The sequence below is a fragment of the Triturus cristatus genome, chromosome 3_2, assembly GCF_964204655.1.
Source record: "Triturus cristatus chromosome 3_2, aTriCri1.1, whole genome shotgun sequence".
NCBI lineage: Eukaryota > Metazoa > Chordata > Amphibia > Caudata > Salamandridae > Triturus > Triturus cristatus.
In genome coordinates, this window is record NC_140584.1 from 1,203,011,941 (window position 1) to 1,203,037,393 (window position 25,453).

The 25,453-nt window shown below is 47.2% G+C and overlaps 1 protein-coding gene across 11 annotated transcripts in view; it reads left to right on the forward strand.

The window, feature by feature from the left end:
• ZFAND2B (zinc finger AN1-type containing 2B) overlaps nt 1–25,453 on the forward strand; it is a 164,698-nt gene that overhangs the window by 115,461 nt on the left and 23,784 nt on the right. For 2 of the 11 annotated variants that reach the window (XM_085650162.1, XM_085650163.1), the window contains exon 10: nt 11,815–12,139. The exons of the other annotated variants lie outside the window; for them this stretch is intronic. In XM_085650162.1, the coding sequence (XP_085506288.1) occupies nt 11,815–11,832 (18 nt within the window). In that variant the 3' untranslated portion in view covers nt 11,833–12,139. Of the gene's footprint in view, nt 1–11,814; nt 12,140–25,453 lie in introns of those variants that run through there. 11 annotated transcript variants of the gene reach the window in all.

Below are 25,453 nucleotides of genomic sequence, written 5' to 3' on the forward strand. Positions count from 1 at the left end.
AAAATGGTACATCACTTGTCTGGGTGGGTCAAGAGACCATAACGCACAAGGCTGTAAAGTGCTACGTTGCGAGATCCGCAATAGCTGCAGGATTTTGGGCTGTGCTCATCTGTCACCAATGCAAACCTACCTGCCACAGATATTTTTGAAAAGTACCCAACCAGGGAATTTCGGGGTGGAATGCCTTGTGTGATGCCCATGAGATTTTGTTTCCCACAATACCCTGCAAACCTCAAACTTTGCCTGAAATCATGCATTTTCCTTACTTTTATAGTGATTGCAGAATTTTCCAATCTGCAGGAATCCACAACTTTCCTCGCACCCAGCATTTCCCCACGTGTGCCATTAAAAACACTACACTACTTGTATGGTTGGACTTAGTGCCCGCGACAGGACTGTAAAACAAAATGGTATGAGCGGAGTAGATGTAGATGCTGGAATATGGCTGGAAAAAATGGTGACTTATTAAACTATGCTTGTGTAAGATATGTACTTGACGGGAACTTCCTTTCTCTTCATGTTTAGCTTGTAATCAATGGAAAACCTCCATTTAAAGATTAATATGGAAGGACTAGCCGAGTTAAAAAGGTGGACTCCATCCTCCCCACCTTCTAGTCTCCGAACTTTGGGTCTGATTTAGAGTTTGGCGGACGGGTTTCTTGGTCACAAACATAGTGGCTATCCCGTCTGCCTTCTCAGTGCGTTATATCGTATGGCACTTGTAATAAGGCGGGCGGGATGTCTGTATCGTTTGTGACCGAGTCGCCTGTCCGCCAAATTCCTAATCGGGCCCTAAATGTTCTGTTTATTTAAATGTAATGAAACCATGGGCCGGAATAATATGAATTATTGAAGGCCTCATGTGGTTGTTTTGAGCCCGTGCATAAATCCCCTTTTAAACTTATATCACGGAATACCAGATTTGATGTGGCTATCGCCTCTACATGAAGGGTCTTGACATATGTGCTTTCACAACGGATAAGAATTCTACATATCCAGGTTACATTTACAGGCAATACCAGTCGTGTATTGGCAGATATACTGACCTTTCTGGCACACCTCTGGTATCATCTGCAATTAAGAAGCAGTGCCACAATGTCAGAGGACTATAATATGCTTATTTGGAAGTCCATCCTTTCCTGCTCCAAGCATTGGTTAGTTTCTGATACTGGAATGGAGGTTTTAGTTGTTTTAAGGCTGTCTGAAATCCTTTTTCATGATTTCATACTTATCCTTCTTAATTGGGGAGGTTTGTACCTTTTTTGAGAAAATTAGTTTGGTTCTCCTGTATGGCTATCTTCTTAATTTGTGTAACTTCATTTACATACCAACTTCTATACAGAATAAAGGATCCTTCTTAAAAAAAAAAAAACTAAGTTTGAAATACAGCATTTCAAAATGAAGCCCTGTACAGAGAGGACATTTGCCAACCGCTCAATTTCCCCCCCATTTAGTCACTGGGAAACGTTGCGGTTTAAAAAAAAAAAAAAAAAATTTAAAACTCTGCATTGCTGGATGCTTCTTCAAAAGTTGTGAATATAATGAATTAGCCCATCATGGGAAACGCAATAAACGCGTTTTAATTGCAACAGACAGTGACACAGCACAAAAATACAGCCGTAATTCATTCCTAATGTACCAGGATTTGGTGCCTAAAAAATGTCCACAAATACCAATAAACCAATGTTCGAGGCATGTGAGCTGTAGATCACATGCTTTGCCCACTCCTGCCATCTAGTGTTGGGTCCGTATGTTTGCAAGTTGTTTTTCTTCAAAGGAATCTTTCCAGTCACGAGGTAGGTGACTCCTCCTTTCGTTGATAGTGCGAATGGGCATCGGCTCTGTTGGTAGATAGTTTTTTTCCACCATCGGGTTCGGACGTGAATTGCTGAGCTGCGGTACGACACCCTTTCTCGGGTTCCCCTCATGTGCAATCCACGTATCCTCAACGGTATTGTTGTTCGATCGCATTTCCCATTCTTCGCGTATCGTATCGGTTCAGAAAAGACTTTCGATCAAACTTCGTGGAAGGCTGCCGGGCCTAGCTGCGTGGAGTCACTTCACAGTAGATGGAACAGACTCCATTTAAATTCTGTCCTCCGTGCCACGCCAAGTACCCCCGCACCGACTCGCACGAAGTCTGCAACTTGTGCCTCTCCCTGGAGAACGAGCAGGAGTGTGACGTGTCCAAATCCTTCTGATCCAAGAAAATGCTCTGTGACCGTCTGGCTCAACGCCACGAAATGCAACACAGCGGCTCCATTCCAGATCTCTTCAGAGAAGACTCCGAACCAGACGTCTACGACACGCAAGAAGCCGTGGAAGAAGAGGAGCTGATTTCAGTGTCAGACGCAGACTCCGACATAAACTAGGAGCTTCTGCAGGGTCAGCGTACCGTGAGTACTTATCCTCCCCTGCCCCAAACTCCACCTCTGCCCAAGAAAAAGACTCCGGTTCCTCCTCTGCCTTCAGGTCAAGGTCGGCACCAAGAACATGTTTCTAACGCCCTGTATTTGGGCCCGGCATCTGTGAGAAAGTGCCATCTTTCTTGCATGGTATTCCCCCACTTTTTGTTGAATTGCTGATTTACCTTGAGTGTCCCCTGGGCTCCTGCCAATCAGGTGCCCAGGACCTGTGTTCCTTCCCTAAAACTGCATTGAAGCCTAAACCCAATTGGCATCTCTGGCCACATTTCAGCCCCTGGTAAATGGTACCCAGGGCACTGTGAACAGAGAAGCTGCAGCACTTATTGTGCCAACTTTTGAGGCCCTGTACCCTGACACACACACACACACTGCCTTTGCAGGCTGAGTGTCTGGGTACAGAACAAAGCAGAGTCGAAATGACCCTGTGTGCCATGCCCTCAAACACACTGCCCTGGCATACCTCAGTCACCCTTCTAACTGGGTGCACTATACCAGTGGTGAGGGTACAGGTGCATGATCCCTGTACCCCTACAGTACCCAGGTCCATTCCTGGGCACAGTAAGTGCAGTGCTGCCATTAAGAGTATACAGTGCTGGGAGGTCGTCATCACAAACTCCACAGCACCATATTGGCTACACTGTAGACTGAAGTTTTATTACACTTCTCAGCACATTAAACCCACACTGATGCCAGTGTGGGATTTAATGTAAGATGCACGACAGGGCATCTTAGAGAGGCCACCTGAACTTAACCAACTACCAGCGTCCTACTTGAGAGGCTGTATAAGCTGCCACCCAGCAGACCTGTTGCTGGACCCCTGGGTAGAGAGCCATCCACTCTCGTGGGTCTGCAACAATGCACATCCTGGGCGAGGTGCTAGGTCTCCTCCCCCAGGATGGGCAAGGGAAGCTTCAAAGGCATGCCGCCTTTGTGAGCGTCTCCAGGCCACTTGCTGTACTCAGCAACTGGCCCCCGGTTCTGACCCCCCTCTGGCGGGAACATCGACAGGAAAACCTAAGTGAGGAAAAGGGGTGTGCCAGCCTCGGCCAACCCCACCCCTCAGGTGTGGGAGGCGAGGTGAAGCACAACTCCGGGCTCTCGCCATCTTGAAGATGGGACGCCCTACCCAATCAGGCCTAGGCTACTGCCCCCTCCCACTGGAGATGGGCAGGATAGGGGGTGTACCCACCCCAGGGAAGGGACCAATTGGTCCCTGCCCTTTACCTACCTGTAACGCCCCTAAATTTAGTATTTAGGGGCACCCTAAACCTTCTTTCCTCAGATTCCGAAACCAGCAAAAAGACCCAGAAGAAAGACCTGCCGTGCAGCTGCTAACAAGGGGAAGACACCAACTGACTTGGCCCCAGCCCTACAGGCCTGTCAACCCTCGAACCTGCTCCTGCTAAACCCCGGCCTCTCCAGTGGTCAGCAACCTCAAAAACCCTTCAGGACCTGACTGCCTTGTGACACTAAAAGACTGGGACTCCCACGAGCAGTGGTTCTGCTCAAAGCAAGTAACAAACCCCTGGTGCCAGCCAGGAACCACGACTCCTGCACACGCCAAGCCTGGCCTTTGCCAGAGTGGACAAAGACCACGAGGATGTCCCCACGGCGACTGTGACCAAGAATCCAGTACCCAAGAACCCTCCTCGACACTCCTGACGACGTCTGCAGCCTCAGAACCAGGGACCCCTCCAACCGCGACCAGCAGAGGGCAAGATTTCCCCGACACCAAAAGGCACCCCTGCACCCGGCGCCCTGTAGCTTATCCATTGAAAGCCATTTAGCGCCCGACGGCTCAAAAGCACCCTGCACCCAGCTGCCCGAGTGCCCCTAGAAGTGTAGCCTCTATCCTATCTTACTTCCCCACTTGCCCTGTGTAAGTGACAAGGAGCCCAGCTCCCACAGCCGCATGGCCTGCCTGCTAGCAGCCACCAACCAAAGCCACCTGCCCGCCATAGGCTAACATTGGGCCTAACTCTCTCTGCACCCGGCTGCCTCTGTGCTGCTAAGGGTGTAAGCACTGTATCTACCTGACCCTGAAAGACCCCTGAGTCTATGCCCAGAACCTTAACTCTGCCAGTCGAGTACTTACCTGAAAGCCGATAACCTACATTTTCTCCATAGGGTAACATTGACTGGTTTCACTTGAAAATTCTTCTAAGTGTCGAGTTTTGAAACTTTAAAATTTTCACAAAAAAACAGCCGTTTAACGAAAACGAAATTACTCACCTGTTATCGGGAGAGATCCCAGTGCTGGATCTTGGTGCCCAGCACTGACCCTGAAAAGTAATTACAACCGTACTTGCCGATAACTTGATTTTCCTTCATAGGATAACATTGCCTGGTTTTTGCCCCAAATTCTTCTAAATGTCGATTTTTGAAACATACAAATATTCCTTAAAAATCGCCTGTGTAACAAACTATTTCTTTCAACTGTTTACAGGAAATGCACCAGGGCTGAATCCAGGCTCCAGCCCTGAGTAAGAAAATCATAAGCAAAGTAACTGAAATTGCATTTACTTAAACTCCCATTGAGCTCAATGTTAAAATTGTATTTGAATTGTGTTGCCTATTGCAACAACTGTAACTATTAGATTTAAAAGTCTATTGCTTATTGAAAGTATACAACTACAGCATTTTATTCTGATAGTATTTTGATACCTTTTGTTGGTTCTAAAACAAAACTACTATATATTTTTATTTACAAAACAATTGTCCTAGAGTTCAGTTCTTGTGTGTGAGACCATTTGCTGACTGAGTCTGTACATCAAATGCTTTATACGGTCCTCTGATACTGCCTTACTGCTTGACCAAGCTACCACTTTAGAGAGTAAGGTTCTATCTAACTTTAGCCTCTGCCAAACCTCTGGGGACTGTGGACTCTGTGCACACTGAACCTTACTTTGCTGCAGTATATATAGAGCCACTTTCTTACAGCATCAAAACAAATATCAAGGCCTTCCGGCTCGGTATGGAGTCTGCTGCATTCGGGCACCGAGCCGAAACCAAAATTCGTTTCGGAACCAATTCCTTCGGTACCAAAACAATCTTCGGATCCAGAGACTATGGCGTCAAAAACCTCTGCCTCAAAACTATAGGCACCAAAAGATAAAACGGCTCCTACTTGAGAATACCTGCATTGATGGTACTGTGATACTGTTTTAACTGTTTTTTTAATCGTTTTTGAATAATTTCTTATCTTGTATCGGGAATCAATATAATACATTTTGCATTATTTTAACATATATAGGATTTCAGTGAGTAAATGAGTGGGTATTTCAGTTGATTAATGGTGTTGATTAGATTTTGTGTTTTTGAGTAGGGGATCCTTCTTTTTTGAAGCGGAAATAGTGTGTTCAGTTTCTTTTTGCTTGTTTTTGAAATTTTTATTACATGTCATAGGATACGCTTGTCTTTCTGGCTGGTGGAATGGAGTCGGTGAAGGATTGTTTGAGTTTTTCACTTATTAAATACAGGTGTTTTGAGTATCCTATTATCTTGGCATTTCAGAAGTCATCCACCAGAAATGCCAAGCTTATGGGTGAGGTAGTTCGGTATTCCAAGAAATAGTTTTGTATGCTGCCTGCAAGCTTACAATTGTGTCCATTAAGGTGGGGTCTCATAACATCTTTCGTTTCATATTATTTCAAATCAAGATAGAGACTACTTTAGTCCAGTGACTGGCTGGGGCTTCAGGGAGTCCAGTGACTGGCTGGGGCTTCAGGGAGTCCAGTGACTGGCTGGGGCTTCAGGGAGTCCAGTGACTAGCTGGGGCTTCAGGGAGTCCAGTGACTGGCTGGGGCTTCAGGGTGTCCAGTGACTGGCTGGGATTTCAGGGGGGGGGGGAGGGGGTATGCAGGTGTGTTGGGTGGGTTACGGGCAATATATGTTGAGGGATTGGGCTGATACAGTGAATTAATAAGTGGTCAAATGAGTGACGTGTATCAGGATGTAGGTACAGTGGATGATAACGGATGGATCAGTGTGACACTTGAATAAGCATGGTCATGTGGGTGTTGAAGGTTCAGGCACAGTTGGTTAGTGGCAGGGAGAGGAGTACAGGAGTTGGCGGAGAGGTGTGATGTATATTGTGGCTGACCGGCTGAGGGTAATGGCAAGTGTAAAAGTGCAGTGGAATAGTGACTGGGTGAGGTTGGGTATAGTGGATGGCAGATTGGAGGCCAGTGTGTTGGGACAGTAGATTGGTAAGAGGATGAAGTAGGCGGTATAGTGGATAGCACTGTGGGGGCAGTAGATTGGCAAGTGGATGAAGTAGACATAGTGGATAGCAGTGTAGGTTCAAGTAGATTGGTGAGAGGGGGAAGGGAATGTAGATAGCAGTGAGGGGGCAGTAGATTGGTGAGTGAATGATGTAGACCTAGTGGACGGCAGTGCGGTGGCAGTATATTGGCGAGAGGATGATGTAGTGTTAAACTGTCTCTATATATACTGCACCAAAGTGAGGTACAGTGTGTATAGAGTCCAAGAGTCTCCAGAGGTTAAAGTTAGATAGAACCTTACTCTCTTGTGGTAGCTTGGTCGAGCAGTAAGGCAGTATCCGAGGACCGTGTAAAGCATTTGATGTACACACTCTTGTCAGCAAATGGTCTCACACACTCAAGAACTGAACTCTAGGCCAATTGTTTTGTATAAAAAAATGTACTGTTTTATTTCTAGAACCAAACCAGCCTGGTACAGGTAAGCATATAAATACTTTGCAGTAGTAATGGTCTTGTTTGAACACAGTTCAGAATTGCAATATAACTTGTACTGATTGTGATATTACAGATTTAAGAAAGCAGTTTGCAACACATTGCAGGTATATCGTACATTCAAATGAATGGGCTTTTTAAGTAAAATGCAGTTAATTACTTTTCAGATTACGTTTCTAACCACAGGACTGGATCCTAGATTCAGCCCTGGGACATTTCCTAAAAACAGGTGAGTAAATGCGTTTTGGTTAAAGGTATAATTTTAAGGAATATTATTGTATTTCAAAAGTTGATACTTAAGAACTTTTTCACATAGAATCACCAATGTTATCCTATCGGAGGAAATTCACTTGTCAGGTAAGTTAGGTTATCGTTACTTTTTCTTACTCAGTGCTGGATCCTGGATTCAGCACTGGGACATTTCCTGAAAACACGTGAGAAAATGCGTTTTGGTTAATCTGCTGATTTTTAAGGAATATTTGCAGTTTTCAAAAGTCTACACTTTGGCACTTCTCTCAAAGTTTCTATGTTATACTATGAGGAAAAATTAGTTATCGGTTTCAAGGTAAGTAATCAGTATTTTGATTTAGGGTTCTGGGGTTAGACGCCGGGGTCTCTGAGGGTCCATGATGCACTGTTGTTGCACCCCGAGTGGCACTAGGCCAGTCGGGTGCAGAGTGTTGAGGGCCAATGTTATCCTATGGAGGATAGGGGAGGGGTGGCCTCCGGTTGGTGGCAAGCAGGCCACAAGGTTGTGGGAGCAAAGCTCCTAAGGTTAAGCTCCGGGCAAGTTGGGGACCAAGTTAGCACCAAAGGGGCACCCTCATCGGCGCTAGGGCAGCTGGGTGCAGGGTGCAGTTTTGAGGTCGGGTGCCCTGTTGAAATCAATACATTCTCTGGGACAAAGAAACACTGCAGGCTCGGGGGCAAAGATCTTTCAGGAGTGACCACCACTTCGAGGGGTAAGTTGGGAGTGTTAGGCACCACTGGGTTGGGCACATAAGGCCATGGGGCGATGGGTGCAGGGGTGCCTTTGGACATCGGATTTTCTTACCCGCTCTGGTCGTGGTAAGGGTGGGGTCTCCTGGATTGAGGCTGCAGGCGTCGCCTGGAGGCTTGAGGCAGGTCAGGGGTTGCCGGATCTCGTGTCAGGATCATGGGCGTGGGGTGTGGGGGCCTCCTCGTGGTGTTTGTAAACACAGGCCGGGCTCGGCTGGTGCAGTGTGCGCTGGATTCGCGGGTCCTGGCTGGCACCAGAAACTGCAGTTCAAACATGTCCGGTGTTCACGGGAGAAACCGCTTGGAAGGTGAATGCAGGCAGGTCCTCCGGGGTTTGTGAGGTTGCTGGCCGCTGGACATGCTGGTGTTTTGCAGAAGCAGGTTTGAGGGGAGACAGGCTGGTAGTGCTTGGGCCAAGTCATAGGCGTCGTTAGCTCTGCACAGCTTCTCGTCCTTTTCTTGTGGTTGCGGGATCTGAGGAAGCAAGGTTCAGGGTGCCTCTAAATACTAAATTTAGGGGCGTTACAGGTAGGTAAAGGGCAGGGACCGATGGGTCCCTTCCCTGGGGTGGGTACACCCCCCTATTCTGCTACTTTTTCAGTGGGAGGGGGGCAGGAGCCTTTCCCTGGTTAGTTGGGTCCCCCCCCATCCTCAAGATGGAGGGGACTCGAGGTTGTGCTTCACCTCGCCTCCCCCACCTTAGGGGTGGAGTTAGCAGAGGTGGGCACACCTCTTCCTCACTTGTTTTTCCCGCCGGTTCTACCGCCCAAAGTGGGGGGTAGAACGAGTGGAGACCAGTTACTGAAAGCAGCAAATTGTCTGGAGAGGATCACAAAGGTGGCATGCCTTTGAAGCTTCTACTTTGTGAACCCTGCCCATCCTGGGGGAGGAGGCTTGGCACCTCGTCCCACGATGTGCATTGTTTCAGGCCCCCGAGAGCAGCAGGCTCTCGGCCCAGGGGTCCAGAAAAATGTCTGGTGGTGGCAGCCTGCGCAGCCACTCAGTCAGAACACTGGGAGTTGGTCGTTGTTCAGGGGGCATTTCTAAGATGCCTTCTGTGGTGCATTTTACATTAAATCCCACACTGGCATCAGTGTGGGTTTAATGTGCTGAGAAGTTTGATACCGAACTTCCCAGTCTTCAGTGCAGCCATTATGATACTGTGGAGTTCGTAATGACAACCTCCCAGCACCATATACTCTAAATAGCAGCACTGCACTTACAGGGCCCAGGAATGGACCTGGGTACTGTAGGGGTACAGGGCTCATTCACCTGTACCCTCACCGCCGGCATAGGGCACCCAGCTAGAGGGGTGACTGATGTATGCCAGGGCAGTGGTCTGTGGGCATGGCACACAGGGATGTGTGCTATGTCGTCTTTGTTTTGTTCTGCATCCAGACACTCTGCCTGCAAAGGCAGTGTGCCTGTTTCAGGGTACAATGCCTCGAAGGATGGCACAATAAGTACTGCTGTCCTTAGGGGCCTTCTCTGGTCACAGTTCCCTGGGTACCCATTGCACCATTTACCAGGGGCTGACATGTGGCCAGAGATGCCAGTTGGGTTTTAGGCTTCAATGCAGTTTTAGGGAAGGAACACAGGCCCTGGGTACCTGATTGGCAGGAGCCCAGGGCACGCTCAGTCAAAGTACATCAGCAATTCAGCAAAAAGTGGGGGCATACCATGCAAGAAAGAGGGCACTTTCTCACTTGTAGGTATAGTAGATAGCAGTGTGGGGGTCAGTATATTGGCGAGTGGGTAAAGCATGTATAGTGGATAGTGTAGAGGCAGTATATTGGTGAGTGGATGAAGTAGGTATAGCAGATAGCTGTGCGTTGGCAGGGGGTTGGGGAGCGGGTGAAGTAGGTATAGCGGATAGCAGTGTGGGGGGCAGTAGACTGGTGAGTGGGTGAAGTAGGTATAGCGGATAGCAGTGCACGGCGCATGAGGTTGGTTCATAGATGTCCGTTCAGGATGATCATTCGAGGTCACGATGGATATGTGGCTTGGGGATGTCAGTCATTTGAGTAGGTGGATCAGTGTCATTTTACTTGGTGCAGGAAGTACAGAACCAACAGAGTTTTGAGCCGGTGCATACAGCGTCGGTGTGTTAAGGACATGTGGGTATAACATTTCACTTTCAGGGCATATTGGATCTAGGACATCCGTGTTTTAACCTGTTGCTTACATGAGGCGTATGTGTTCGAGTCTGGTGTGTCCAGAATGTCCAAATAAACCGACCTTCTGGTCTCCCAACAACCTTGTGTGGTGGTGGGTGGGATAGGTAGGTATCGTACATTTGAGTGCTGAGAAGTACCTGGGTTGTGCAGGTTGGTATGCAGGGTGCAGGTTACAGCATGCACGCTGGAGAATATGTGGTGGGACATTCATTCACTTCTCTTTCTGTGTTAGCTGCCATAGAGCATAATTCAAACAAGTCTTTATGTACATCGATTCACAGAGCGCACGGTGTCTATCCTCTGCACTCATCTTTGTGCTTCTGGTAAACAGCCAGGATTGCATAAGCCATGAGTGATGCGCCTGCATCCTGTGTTGACACTATGTGCAACTAGTTTGTCCCAAGAGCAGGTTTGAAAAACTTCCCTTCACAAGTCTTATCCTTCCTAATTGCACAAACCCAACACTAGTTGGGCCCCCACTATGCTGATATTGGGCACACGTGTCATTCTCTACGCTGCTGTATGTGATCGCTCATTCTTCACTCTTTTCTGCTGTGGCTAGTCTCCTCCGATTACCCCTGTACACCCCGAAAGCTCTCTGTGATCTTGGGCTCTTGATGCTTATACTATTAAAGACTGCCCTTCCATATGATCAGATTGTCTCTTCTGTGCCTGAAGGAGATTTCTTGACTTCTTGCTCTCCTTCTTCTGCGCTCTGATCATTCTATTTCCTCCCCTCTCTATGCAAGGCTTAGTGTTGGCTCATACCTCTCCTTCTCCTTTAGAGATGGGACTTCCAAAGTGCTGTCCCAACAGACTCTCCGCTCGCATCATTACCACTTCTATGCAATGCAGATGTAGGTGCACTCCTCTAACATAGCTAATAATCAACTATACAAAGCACAGAGGGATAAATTGCATTGGCTTAACTGTAGGCAGAAATCTCTGGTGGCCCCAATAGACAATGCCTTTGTCTCTTATTGCTGCACTAATGGATGGTATGAAACCTCATCTCTGCATTCGAACAGGAGGAAGATGTCTCCAAGGAGAAAAACATGCATTTTGTACTGACTATCCGGACAGGGTTCTCCAAAGTTTGTCCTGGAGGGCCAGATCAATGCCAGATTTTTCGCTTATCCCCATTCAGATAAATGTAGTGGTCTTAAAATCTGGCATGCATCTGGCTGTCCAGGGCCGGCTTTGGAGAACCCTGGATTAGGAGATGCACTGTATTATTACAAGATAAACAAGAACATCAAATACCTAATTTTAAAGGTTAAAGAAATAGTCGCAGTAATATGGAACCTCAACAAACTCTATTCCATGAAATTGTCATCCTGAATGCGGTCAGAATAGTTTTTTTTTGTTTTTTACTAGTTCGTAATTTGATCTTAGGCTGCTGTGCGAACTTGGTAGGGGAATTCACATTTTGTACCCAAACATTGAGTTCAAAAGTGTTGTGTTTTGTAATGTCGGTCTTTTCTATTCAATTTTCAGGTTAAAGAAGTCAAATGATTGGTTTGGTTCCCACCTGGTGAATCTGTCACAAGACATGAGCTTGGTCTGTCCTTGCGCACCATTTAAATTAACATTGAATGAAAAATCATACTGGGAATTATTAAATCAATGCAGGTGCTGCAACTCGTAGTGAGCTCTGAGAAGACGTTCTCTTGAAGGAAGGATCAATTTTGTAGTATAACATACTTGGGATTCTTTGTCTTTAAGGAAGAGGCCCTTGTGCACCCAAATTGCAGTGTAATATTCAAAATGTGCAGGTATCCTATACCAAGGAGTTCTTTAAATAATAAATGTTTGAGGCAGAGGTCCTACATAATGGTTTATGGGGTAGGGGGGGATTTGAATGTTTTTGCACACTTGGGGGAATTTTTCTTTGCTCAGTTTCTGGAGGTAGCTCACAGTTTAAGTCCAAACTAAGGTTATACTGATTTCTGCAAGTATATCCACAAAACATTTTCTTTTATACATTCAGGTTCTTTGCATGCTCTAGCCATCTAGTGAGTTCCAGAGTTCCTTGTGATTGGTCACCATCTTCAGATTTCATTATTCATGTCAGAGCGATTCAGACTGCACTAATAACCAAATGTGACATGGAATCACCACGGATAAGATGCTTTTTAGTTGTTAGTCAGGCTGTCTGCTTAAGTATGGAGATGATAGCAAACGGACACACTTGAGGAGAGGGTTTTGTTGTCTAAAATGTGATGGGTGACTTTGTAGCTGAAGATATTTCTTCCACAGTTTGCCGTTTGGTTTATTCACGAAAATGGCTGTTGGCTTTACATTGCTTTAGTGCAGTGGGTGGCAGTCACCGCTCCACCAGCAACAGTGTACTGGGTGCCAACCCGCGCCTTGGGCATATTTGAGGCTTTCTTCTCGTTGAAGCGGGTATTAAATGTTTCAAGTAGACCATTCAGTCATTGCAGGAAAATGTGAGATAAACAAAAATGGCAACATGGCGACTTCAAAATCAGCCTTTTGTATGTTCTCCTCTAGCCGTGGACCAAGGCTTTCTAATGCATGAAGAGAATGTGTAATAACTGATAAGGCAATGTTGGCCCTGATTAAGGACTTTAAGAATTACTGTAAGTCACATAAGAGACCTCCTAAAGCTCACACAGCAGTCCCGTTCTGTGAGTCCAAAATGGAGGCATAGACTGGTGCAAGATTGGGATCACAGTGACTATCCAGATGTGCCACAAAATGACCTGGATGCTTTTGAGTGTTCAAGATTATCCCTCAGCCTACAGAAAGACTACTGCTCCGTAAATGTAGCCATCCCAGAGATTGGTGAAAGACAGCCAATGAAAAAGGTTAAAACAGCCTGGTCTTTCAAGCCGCCTTTTAGGATGCCTTTCAGGTCCATCAAATTTGGCCGCAGTTGTACGATTGTCTACAAAAATACGTCTAAACCGCTTGGGCTCCCTACACTTTTATAGGTTGCTTCACGGTTTAGGAATGCATGGACTTTCCTGTGTCAGAAGGGCTGAGCATCTGCATTTCACCATCCCCCACAGCGTGCTCCAGATAACATTTCATTCCTGTGTTACTTTGATCCTAAAGCAACTGACAATTAGGCTGTTGGTTAGATCACTGGAGACGTTCCAACCCACTGTCTCCCAAACCAAGGCCACTAACTCCCAAAGTCTCTATTAACCTATGTGTTGTGCACACAACCAGCTATTGGTGTGCCAGTGCTGCTATCGCCCGAGGGAAGGAGGAACAGCATGTAGTTCCAGGTCTTAAGACCGGAGCAAGTGTGATCCTCCCGTTGATAGGCTGGCTGTTGGATGCAGCAGGGAGTATTGTGGCAAATCTCTGCTTTCTAACCTCCATGCAGCTGTGCCTGCGTGGTCATGCAGCTGTGCCTGCGTGGTCATGCAGCTGTGCCTGCGTGGTCATGCAGCTGTGCCTGCGTGGTCATGCAGCTGTGCCTGCGTGGTCATGCAGCTGTGCCTGCGTGGTCATGCAGCTGTGCCTGCGTGGTCAGTGCATGTGTGATCATGCCATTGATAGGCTGACTGTTGGATGCAGCAGGGAGCATTGTAGCAAGTCTTTGCTTACCTACCTTGCTAAGTGAAGTGTACCTGTGTTGTAATGCTTTGAAATGCAAGTAAGGGCCATGAAAACATGTGGCTATTGTGTGGCGAGAATGCAGTCCTTGTGCCCTGTTCAAACCTTTCTAATCTCTGGCAATTGAGAGCCCGCGTAAAATATGTTTGTAATACTGGAAGAAATACGATGTTAGTGGATCTAAATTTGTAGTTATGAGACCAAAAAACGATGATTAAAAGTGGTTACAGAGAAAGTTACAATATGTGCAAACTACTGCAAAGGTCCATAATGTGCGGATATTTAAACACAAAATGAAACTAGTGAGGTGTAGTTTTATATAGCGCAAACTAGACCCGCGGATATCTGGTATCGGAGCGCTTTACATGAGCACTAGTTTCGTTACAGATGGACACGTTAATTTTAGTTGGGCAAGGGGAGATTAGGTGATTTGCCCAGAATCACAGGGTGTTGAGCGTCATTACCGATACTCTAACCCAGTTCCCCAGCTTCGAGGTCGACCGCTCTAGCCGTAAGTCTACATCCTCTCCCATAGGTGAAAACTATCTAGATGTGGTAAGCCTAAATGACTGAGTTTGGAAGAGTGATTACTCCTTTACATACAACATGTAAGCTTGACCCCCATAGCTGGTATTTATTTTTGGGTGAATTATTATGCAGTTTCTTTTGTCCAGCTGCTGGTTATGCAGGACAGCTCAGGCTAAGTCCAGTGTTAAATTAGATGTGAAAAGCTGATGGTTTCTGATAGACCACTGTTATGGTCCAGCACAGTCTAGCATCCCAGAGCTCCATTATTTATTGTTAATACTTGTAACATTATTGCCTTTATGATTTCAATCTTAATATGTTCGGAATGATCTTGTTGTTAATACATTGTAAATATTGTGTATTTTATGTTCTGTTGATGTGGCCAAAGCGACTGTAAATAAACTGGTTTGTTAGTTGGGATAAGTGGGTTTCCACCACTAGTAATAAATGATTCCCTTGCTCAGCCCTCGGTAGCTGGCTACGAGCAGGCAGGCTTAACTTAAGAGACTGGTGTGCAAAGCATTTAGAAACACCAATACATTAAATAAGTAAAATACAACACAGAATACAAATCTAAGACCATTTTCTAAAAATAGGGAATATTTTTTTAGGATTAAAATGACACCAAAACAAAAATCCAATGTAGGGAACCAGTGTTTTTTCAATTTTTAAAGAACACTTTCTAGTGGCGAAAAGCCTAAAGAACCATTTTAGGACATCTGCTCGCACTGGACAGGGACAAAGTCAAAGTTTCAGGCTGACTGCAATGTAGCACGGGTCGGATATAGTTGGCAGTAGGGCCCGGTTAAGTTTTTACCATCTGACTTGGTCACTTTTTGGGAGGCTCCTTGTTAGGCCATCTTGGGGTTCGACGACTGCTTGGTCCAGCGTGATGCCTCAGTCATGGTTCGATGTCGCCAGCTTGACTTGATGATGGGCAGGTCAACTGATGGAATATTTTGACAAAAATGCTCAATCTTTTCAAACTTTTGGATCTACTTTCCAAAGGTCCTTTTGAGGTTCCAAAGTATCCACAACACCAACACCACTAGACATGGCCTGCATGAAGGTCTTTACATTCATGGGAGTGCTGCTAGACATGGCCTGCATGAAGGTCTTTACCCTCATAGGAGGGTTGCTCGACATGGCCCGTATGAAGGTCTTTACCCTCATAAGAGGGTTGCTAGACATGGCCTGCATGAAGGTCTTTACATTAATGGGAGCGGTGCTGGACATGGCCTGCAAGAAGGTCTTCACCCTCATAGGAGGGTTGCTAGACATGGCCTGCATGAAGGTCTTCACCCTCATAGGAGGGTTGCTAGACATGGCCTGCATGAAGGTCTTTATGTTCATGGGAGCGGTGCTAGACATGGCCCGTATGAAGGTCTTCACCCTCATAGGAGGGTTGCTAGACATTGCCTGCATGAAGGTCTTTACATTCATGGGAGCGGTGCTAGACATGGCCTGCATGAAGGTCTTTACATTTATGGGAGCGGTGCTAGACATGGCCTGTATGAATGTCTTTACCCTCATAGGAGGGTTGCTAGACATGGCCTGCATGAAGGTCTTTACCCTCATAGGATAGTTGCTCGACATGGCCTGCATGAAGGTAAAGACCACATCTACCTGTTGAGCAGGGCATTTGAATGGGCTATGTGCCATTGTGTTGCAGCGCCCCTCAATTTCACCCCACCATGTCAATCTTCTTACTATCTTTATCTGGCGGTGGTCCAGAGACAGTGGGCATGTTTGCCCTCTTTCTTGTCAGGGCAGCAATAATACAGTCTGCTGGTACAGTCTCTAGAATATAAGGAGGGTCCTTCGAAGAGTGTTTATATTTCCTATATTGGCACTGGGAGGAGATGGCAGAGCTGATGAAACATCTGCCTGAGCAATACCAGAGAAGCGCAGCGTCCCTTGCAGAAGAAGGGAAAAATATTGCCCCACCTGCTTAAAATCTGTACTAGATGCTGCAGACACAGCAAGTAGACCGATTATGGCAGGGACCACCCTAAGAATACATGCCTGACTAAAGGTGTCTGGCTTAAAAAATGAGGTCCAAGCAAACCTCATTCAATGTAGAATAACTTTTTGGCAGTTAGTTAAACCCTACCGCAGCTTAAAAAGGACAATGACGCAACCAAATCGATGGGAGCCCTGCAGTTTAGGGGGCATCTAAGGTGAGACCAGTAGGTAGAGAAAGCTTCCAAGGTACCAGCCAGACACAAACAACTCCACAGTGGCAGTACCAGACACTACTGCGTCAAACCTTTGGGGGACAGGCAAGAGTATATTTACAGCCGCGAAGGGGTATGGGGGAATGGCAGAACCAACAAGTAAATAACAAAAAAACATCCCTCGCAACACTGGTGGCAGCGGGGTGAATAGGAGTGGAAAAGGTCACCACAGACAAGTGGATACTTAACATCAAGCACGGATATTGCAAAGAACTAGTCAAGCGCACATCTGTAAAAGGTCCATAGAGAATAGTTCACACAAAGGAGTAAAGCACCCGACTACTTGAAGTAAAAAAGGATTGCTACAAAAGAGGGCAATCGAGCGAGTGCCCAAAAAAAGCTCAACTAGGGGAGATACTCAACATTTTCTAATACCAAAGCAAGATTTATCTCTATGTCCTATACTGTACCTCAGTTTCTTAAACAAGTTCATAAAGACACAAAAAAACAAAATGGTAACGCTAGAAAATGTCATCCCACGGCTGCAACGAGGGGACTATGTTGTGACAGTTTATCTAAAAGATGCATACCTACACATTCCAATGAAGCGCAAGATGGAACAAACTATCAATTCAAATTGCTTGCATTAAGAATAAAATCTTTAAAGTGTTTACAAAGTGTTTAACAGCAGTGGCAGCACATCTGAGAAGACCAGGGATTAATGTTTGTCCTTACCTAGACGACTGGCGGGTAAAAGCAACTGTTTGCACAAGTGCAGAAACCCCATGAATACAGTGATAACACTCAAAAAGCTTGGATTTTCCATAATCCGAGAATCTGCAACAAATCCAGAACAAGAGAAGCTCGTCCTGGGAGCTAGGATCAACTCAACAGAAGTGAAAGCATACCCTTGCGAGAAGAGGATACTATTGTTGCTGCACCTAACTATCCAATGCCAGATGTGTCCTTTTCTGACCATGAGGACTGTGGAGAAGATGCTGGGTCAAATGGGCCCTCGAAGGAGCGGAAAGCAGTAGGTGACCGACTAAGGAACGCCCCTTTATGTATGTGTAACTACAGGGTTTCCCGAGACCTCCTGGATGGGGCCCAGATGACTCAATTTTGGGCCTAGGGACCAGAGAACATAAGGTGGTGATAAACGTCTGACCACCAATTAGTGGCATATGCAGTGGGTTCATGTCAAGTGAGGATTCAATGTTCCGACCTGACGAATGCCAGGCACCCTTGAAACAGATTGATGGTTCGAGTGGTGATGGGGTACTAGTTCCCCAATTCCTCACAAGTGGTACCCCATCCAATAAAGGCCAAATTGGTGTGCACAGATCCATAGTTGGATAGAAGTGCCTCCCTGACTCCAGGGTGTAGGCCAGCTCTTTATCAAACAGGGTGTTCGAAGAGCGGGGGAAAGTCCTATGATGAAGCATGACCCATGGTGCTGGGTAGGGACATCTCAGCCTAATTTGTGTGTATGCCCAATACTAGACTGAAGTAACACGAGCATATTGCATAATGTGCTGATAGAATCTTTAGAGTTTTTTTTCACTCTGGCACCACCACCCCCACCCCTATCCCTCAGGTGGGGGAGGTGAGGTGGAGCCCACTCTTCAGTCCCTGCCATCTTGCAGATGGTAGGCACTCCCCAATCCGGATTAGGGATTGTGCTCGCTCCCCCAACGTGTAGTGAGCACACCAAGGGTGTAGTCACCCTAAGGTCAGTAACCTCTAAAACAAGCCCTAAATACAGTATTTAGGGGGCAGCCCTGATCTACGAAGTCAGACAAGACATCAGAAGAAAAGAAGGACCGAACAGCCGTGCCAAAGCTAACGAGGAGGCGGCCTACTGATTTGGCCCCAGCCCTACCGGCCTGTCCCCCCCCCCCCCCCCCCTCCCTCGAACCTTCGCAGAAGCGAAATCCTAATGTGTCCTGCAGCCTCAAGAACCCCGAGAACCTGCCGTGCCTTCAAAAGAAAAGTCTGTCTCCCGTGAATACCGGATTTGTTCACTAACAGACTCCGGCAGGACCTGCGAGTCTGCACCACTCATCCCCAGACGCCCACGGCCCGAGTTTGAGTGGCCCAACACCAAGAGGAGGTCTCCCGGCGATCCTGACCCGAGATCCGATGACCCCTGACCTGCCTCAAGCCTCCAGCTGATGCTTGCAGCTTCAAACCAGAAGGTCCCCCCCCCCCCCCCAACCGCGGCCAGGAGCTGGTAAGAAGATTCGACCCTAAAAGGCACCCTTGCACCCAACACCCCATGGCCTTGGGTGGCCTAACAGACTGTGCCTAGCCAGGGCAGCTGACTTCAGAGCACAGGGTTCACGGTTCGATTCCCGGCTCCGGCAGCAGCTCAGCTCAGCACCATGTGACTCTGGGCAATAGCTCACTTAATTTCCACAACGGCCCCCAGCGCCTTGAGACCCGTAAGGGGGAGTAGTTTGTGCTTTATAAATACAGATTTACATTTACCCCCAGCAAATCAACTTTCCTCTGAGTAGTGGACGCACCCAGAAGTGATACGGCTAAGGGCTTAGTGGATCGACCTCCAGGTGCACACGAAAGACCTGGAAAATTTCTCCAGGCGGAACAACATACGAGTCAAAGGGATTCCACCGGAAGAAGAAGGCTCGGACCTTGTTGGCTACTTGCAGGGGTTGTTCCGGGACATTCTGGGGTTACTGCCAGACTGATGTTCGAATAGACCATGCACACAGGGTGGGTTTGTGCAGAAAGGCACCGGTGCCCCCACCGGATATCCTGGCTTACCTGCTGGACTTCCCCCCCCCTCAAGGAACGTATACTGTGGGAAGCCAGGGCAAAACACCCACTCAAATACAGGGACCATCCAGTGGCCCTCTACCAGGACTTTGCCTTAATAACTTTACAAAAATGACGAGAGTTTCGAGTGGCGATGACATACCTGAGGGAACAGGGGGTGGCATACTCCTGGGGCCATCCCTTCCGGTTGATTTTCAAATAGCAGGGGAAACCCCACCAACTGAGATCTCTGCAAGAAACATGCAGAGTGCTGGGCTTAGAGATCCCGAGCCAGGATGAGGCTGACCGCGATGATCGTAGGTCCCCCCGGGAACGCTGGCAGAGAATCCGGGGGAAGTGCCCCACAGAACATATACTGAGACAAGACCCCACGACCATGGCGCAGGAACGACCGTCGGTTCTCGAGACATTACTCAAAGATACTTCTTTCCAAGATGGCTCCTGATTTGCTAGGGGATAACTAAAGTAGACCGATTCAAGTGCAGCTGAGGGGGGTGGCTAGAGGGAGCGGGGAGACTAAGGGACTTGGACAACTCCTCTCCCTTCTCTTTCCCAAGAGCACGCAAGTGCGAACTGCGGGCTCTGGGCATAATGGGGTTTTTGGGGTGATTCAGTTGGGGTTTGGGTGGGGGAGGGTAGGAACTGGTATGCTGGAGGTCGGTGTCGCAGAGGTTGTTCCAGAGGGGGCAGGCACAGGGGTAGAGTGGGTACATGGTGGACAAGTGAGCTCACAGATTCCAGGAGCACAGAGTTCAAAGTAACCTCGCAAGATGTTGTATTCCACAGTGAAGGTGGTTACCTTAAATGTGAAGGGCCTCAACAATCCCATTAACCGGAGATCTATTCTTTGCTATTTGGGGTGCAGATGTGTGCCTCCTCCAGGAGACCCATCCTCTATCTAAGGACTGACATAGGTTAAGGTCACGTGTCTTCCCCCATCAGTTTTTGTCTTCACCTCAGACAAAAAAGCGGGGGTGTCCATTCTGGTCGCTAAGCATTTTTCGGGAACAGTGGGTGGGGGGGGGGGGGGGGGGGGGAAATACCTGAAATTAAGGGTCGTCTATTGGCGTATACATTTAAAGGTGGGGGGGCACATATTAGCGGTGGGGTCGTTATACGCTCCTAACTCAGGGCTAGAGAAGTTCCTGAATGCAGCTCTCTGAGGTCTTAAGCAATCAGGAGAGGAGGACAATCGTGGGAGGGGACCTTAATATCGTCATGAACACGACCAAAGAGAGGTCAGATAACCCATTCACCCAGTCGTGGGAGCTATCTAGAGAAGGGAAAGAATGGATTCGATCCAGGGGGCTGGTAGGCCTATGGTGGGTGGCACATCCACAGGCTCCACCGTTCTCCTTTTATTGCCACGCTTACGACACCTACGTACGACAGGATCACTTAATTGGCACAACAGAACTTAATGTAATGGTGGGGGAGGTAGACCTACTGGCGGCACTCTCTTGACCACAACGCAGTGACTGTTTCCCTTCGGTTGCCCCGACACAGACAACCGGGAGGCTGGGGGCTCTGGGCAAGCATGCTTCACAAGGAGGCAGTGACACAACAGATACATAAATGCATCAAGGACTACTTAGAGGTGAACGATTCCCCTGACCTCTCCTACTTTATGGGGAGCCCTGAAAGCATTAGTGCGGGGGAAACTCCTAGCCAGATCTGCTGCAGAGTACAAGGAGCGCAGGGAGAAGAGGGGGCATCTCTCAGCGCAGGTGTTAAGTGTTGGAGCGGGTTCACAGCTGGACGGGGGCAACAAGGGTTTGGTGGCAGTTGAAGGCAGCACGCGCACAACTTGCGGGGCTAGATCTTGACAGAGCTGAATACGCAGCGTTGAGGCTCAGACACTCCTATTATGTGGGAGGGAACAAGACAGGGCGCATGCTGGTGAGCAAACTTGGGGCCCGCACCCAACAGACGAGAGTCTATTTGATCGCAAACAACAAGGGGGAGCTTGTCACTGAGGACTAAGAGATAGTGAATTCAGTTGGGGACATTTATGCTGGTCTGCACCGACGGGAGGCTACTTCAGAACTGCATATCTGCAAGGGGCTAACACGTCCGCGATAGTTAAAAATCAAGCAGACATACTGGATCCCCGATCCGGATAGAAGAAGTTCTATGGGCAATATAGAGCCTCAAGCTCCAGAAATCTCCACGGCTGGATGGCTTCTCAGCGGGATTCTACAAAATCTTTTGCCATATATTAGCCCCAATCAGGACAAGACTTTTAATTTCTTTTGAAGGGCCAGGGCCGATCCCTCCTGAGATGTTAGCGGCCTCAATAGTAGGCCTGCCCAAACCCGGGAAAGATAAAACGCTGTGCGGCTCCTATCGCCCGGTGTCCCTTCTTAATTTGGACCTAAAGCTGTTCACCAGCATTTTAGCAGCAAGGCTAGGACCCCTGATGCCTGGCATAATAGAGCCCGATCAAGCGGGCTTCATCCAAAATAGACAGAGTAGTAACAACACCAAACAAATCCTTCATTTAGCTGACAGGCCCACTGCACGCACATGGATGCCCTGCTTTTAACGGTCCATGCCAAAAAAGCGTTTGGGTAGACTGGGATTTCTTAGACAAAACATTGATTCACTTCGGATTGGGAGACCGATTCAGAGCATGTGTGACGAGTTGTTATGGCTCCCCCTAAGCTTCTAGAAGGGTCAATGGACTATCGTCTCAGCCTTTCGCCATCCAACGAGGGACAAGGCATGGTTGTCCACTCTCTCCCCTTTTAGTTGCCTTATACATGGAACCGCTGGCTCAGAAGATCAGGGACAACCCAGACATCGTGGGCATCCCCTTCCGCGGGGACAGACACATAATTAGCCACCATGCAGATGATATCCTAGCTTCCCTAGAGTCCTCGAACTGCTCAGTCCTGGCTTTTGTGGGGGCAACTAGAGGCCTTTGGCCAGGTCTCCGGCTTCCGAGTAAACGTAGGGAAGTCAATGATTCTATGCCTGGGTGGGAGGAGGGCAGACTCGCGAGAGGGGGGCGACCGATTCTCAGAAATCCAGTCAAAGGAGTCTATCCCATACCTGGGGATTGAATTGGCCCCGTCTATACAACGGACGATTAAGCTGAACTACACTAAACTAGTCCGACAGATCAAGGGGGGATGCAGAACTGGAAGCAACACCCTCTGTCCTTGATGGGGCGCGTTGCTGCTGTCAAGATGTTGATTCTTCCTAAAGCGACATACTTCTTCCAGACGTTAGCGGTCAGGTTGCCAAAAGGGACACCCAACACGTTGCAAAAGGAGATACTCCCATTTTGTGTGGTCGGGAGCGTGTCCACGCATGCGGAGGGAGTTTGGTCATCTGAGACCAGAAGAGGGAGGTTTGGGGATCCCGAATTTGCCATATTATTTTAAGGTTGCCCAATTTAGATACTTGGTGGAGTGGAGCAGAATGGAATCTGAGAAGAGATGGCTTTTTCAGGACAGGCCACTAGCAACACACTCCCTGTGGAAGGTTCCCTTTCTGCAAAGGACGGACCGACCGCAGAATCTCCAGGGTTCATCTATCACGAAAACGGTGATGCGGGTTTGGAATCGGGTGGCCAGTAGTAGGGAACTCACAACATTTCCCTCTCCGTCGACACAGCTTCCGGATTCCCAGCGGTCTGGCAACCACTCCTATCTCTTCTGTCCACAGAGTTTAAGGAGGTCACATGCCCGAAATACCTCCGCTTTCTCCATCTCACGACTGGGAGAGAGCCGTCCACTAGAAAGTGAACAGGGGAGCTTTCTCTGCACACCAATTTTAACAACATAGAATAAACACTGCGCATACCAGTTCGAGGGAAGGGGATGGGGTCTTGTTTGAAAATTGTTTAACTATGTTGAGTATTATTTCCTGCTATTAAGTCGACAATATATTGACACTTCGTATGCCTCGCGGAGTCTTAGGGAGCACGTTTCATGGCATTTGCAGGGGATAGCCAATGACTTAATACATGCTTAGGTATCTGGTGTGTTGTGTGCATTGCAAGGCGGGTCCGATAATGGTGGGGCAGGCCAATTAAAAAATAAAAAACAAATTAAAAAAAGTGAGAAAAAGGACTAACACAAGGGCTAATTCCAAACCCAATCACTAGATGGCGGAATAATGCACAGCATGTGAATCCAGACAATTCTTCAGGCTGAAAAACTACTTCTACAGGTAAGAAACCATTTCCTTCAGCTAGAATAAACGTATCACGGAATGTATTTTACAAAAATAAGATTGGGCTCCCACATGTATAAGCACTGATTTCAGAACTTGTAACAACATTGGAAACTGCTCACTCTTAAATCACACAGGAAATCTTACCCTTTCTAATCATCTGGTGGAATCTTTGGTCCGAAGTCGTCCTTCTCCAACGTGCAGAAAGTCGCTTAATCGGAGTTGTAAGTTGTAGCCTCAGCTGGGGACTCTCCTTGCCCTTCCTTTTTTAGAACCTCTGGGGCTCTTGGCCTTGGTTTGAATGGAGCTGCTGTAACTTGACTAACGGTTAGGGGGAGGTGCAGATGGATCAGCAGGAGTCTTCGTGAAGTGGCTGCATTCAATTGAAAGCATGGAAAAGTCTTCAGCTGCAGAACTAGTTGTGAGGTCTGCTGCTTTTGAAGCACAAATGAGCTTGCCATCTGTTGTATATTGTAATGACAACGTGTCCATCCTCTGATGCTCGCTCAAGGTTGGGCATCCCGCTTCATAGAAAGTTTTAGGACTTCCTTCTTCACAAGTTCCCAGCATGGATGGCCCCAAAGAGTTAGATTCTTTTTTATGTTGTGTGTTTTAAAGACTAAGGAGCCGGTGAACACCGCCTCTTCTGCCGTTCGTTCATTCTTTTGGTTGTTGCCCAGATGGACAGTGTTGATGTACACCAGCATACATTTAACTTATGCCCTAGCAAGGAGTCCAGAGAGGAACGATCAAATAAATCTGCTGGTCTGTGATCGCATTGGATCTTTGTTTATTAGCAATAAAGTGAGTTCACCTGCATGTCTCAGGTTTGTGAGCAGAGCTGACCAAAACCTTGTTTTAGGAGGATAATAATGTCTTTATTAACGTGCAATGGCCAAATTATTTTTCTTTGTTGAAGACCTATAATGATAAATAACAGAAGCATCTTCTAAGTGACAAAAGGGCTAAGACTAGAACACCTTCCTGAAATCTGTAGGCATTTCTGTTCCAGGAGTACTCAAGCAGTTTCCTTACTCCTGAACATTGCACAATAGTAAACTTAAACTTAGTTCTTTATTGTTCGATTATTTAAAATTATTATAATGTAATTTTCCATGTGTGAAGTATAAAAAAGAAGAGCAAGGATTAAGATAAAAGCTTTTGAGTTCTTAACTAATGTACATATTCCGACTGGGGTAACTCGATTTCTTAAAATCCATAAAATTAAAGCAGTAATCCAGACTGGAACTAAGGTGCTAATACAGAAGTGTCGGCTAGATCTAGGGACCCAGTGTATGTGTCCTTTAGATGATCCCTTTGCCAATGGGTTAATGTTCATTTACTGTACAAATTTAGTAAGACCTTAATGTTAACTGTCCCAACATTGTTTTTAAATAAAAAGCATTTAAAACTGCATTAACGGATGTTGTCCTCATTTCAATGCGGGGTGCATGAGTTCACTGTATGATGTGCTTATTTAATCTTCTGATCTTATGCGTGTTGCTTTCCTTGTGTGCCTGGGATTTGTGTTGGGTAAGATCTGAAGCAAAACTCTGGTTTGTGGGTGCCAGACTGTTATTTTGCTATGCGAACCAGTTGATTATCGTTTAAGCTTTGTGGCCAGCTAGTTGCTGCTGATAGCTTTAATGGTGTGTGTCAGTGCGGGCCAAACTGCCAATTTTCCTAGTCTGGCCACAGTTTGAGTTGTATTGGTGAAGAAAGACCGGTCTGAGACTTCTTTGCAGTGTCTGAGGCCATAAGACATACAAATTAGAATGACCAAGCGATGCAGCTCACTTGCCGTCTTTGGGCAGCAGCTCAGCAGATGAATCCATGATTCCCGTTTGTAGCTGCATAGT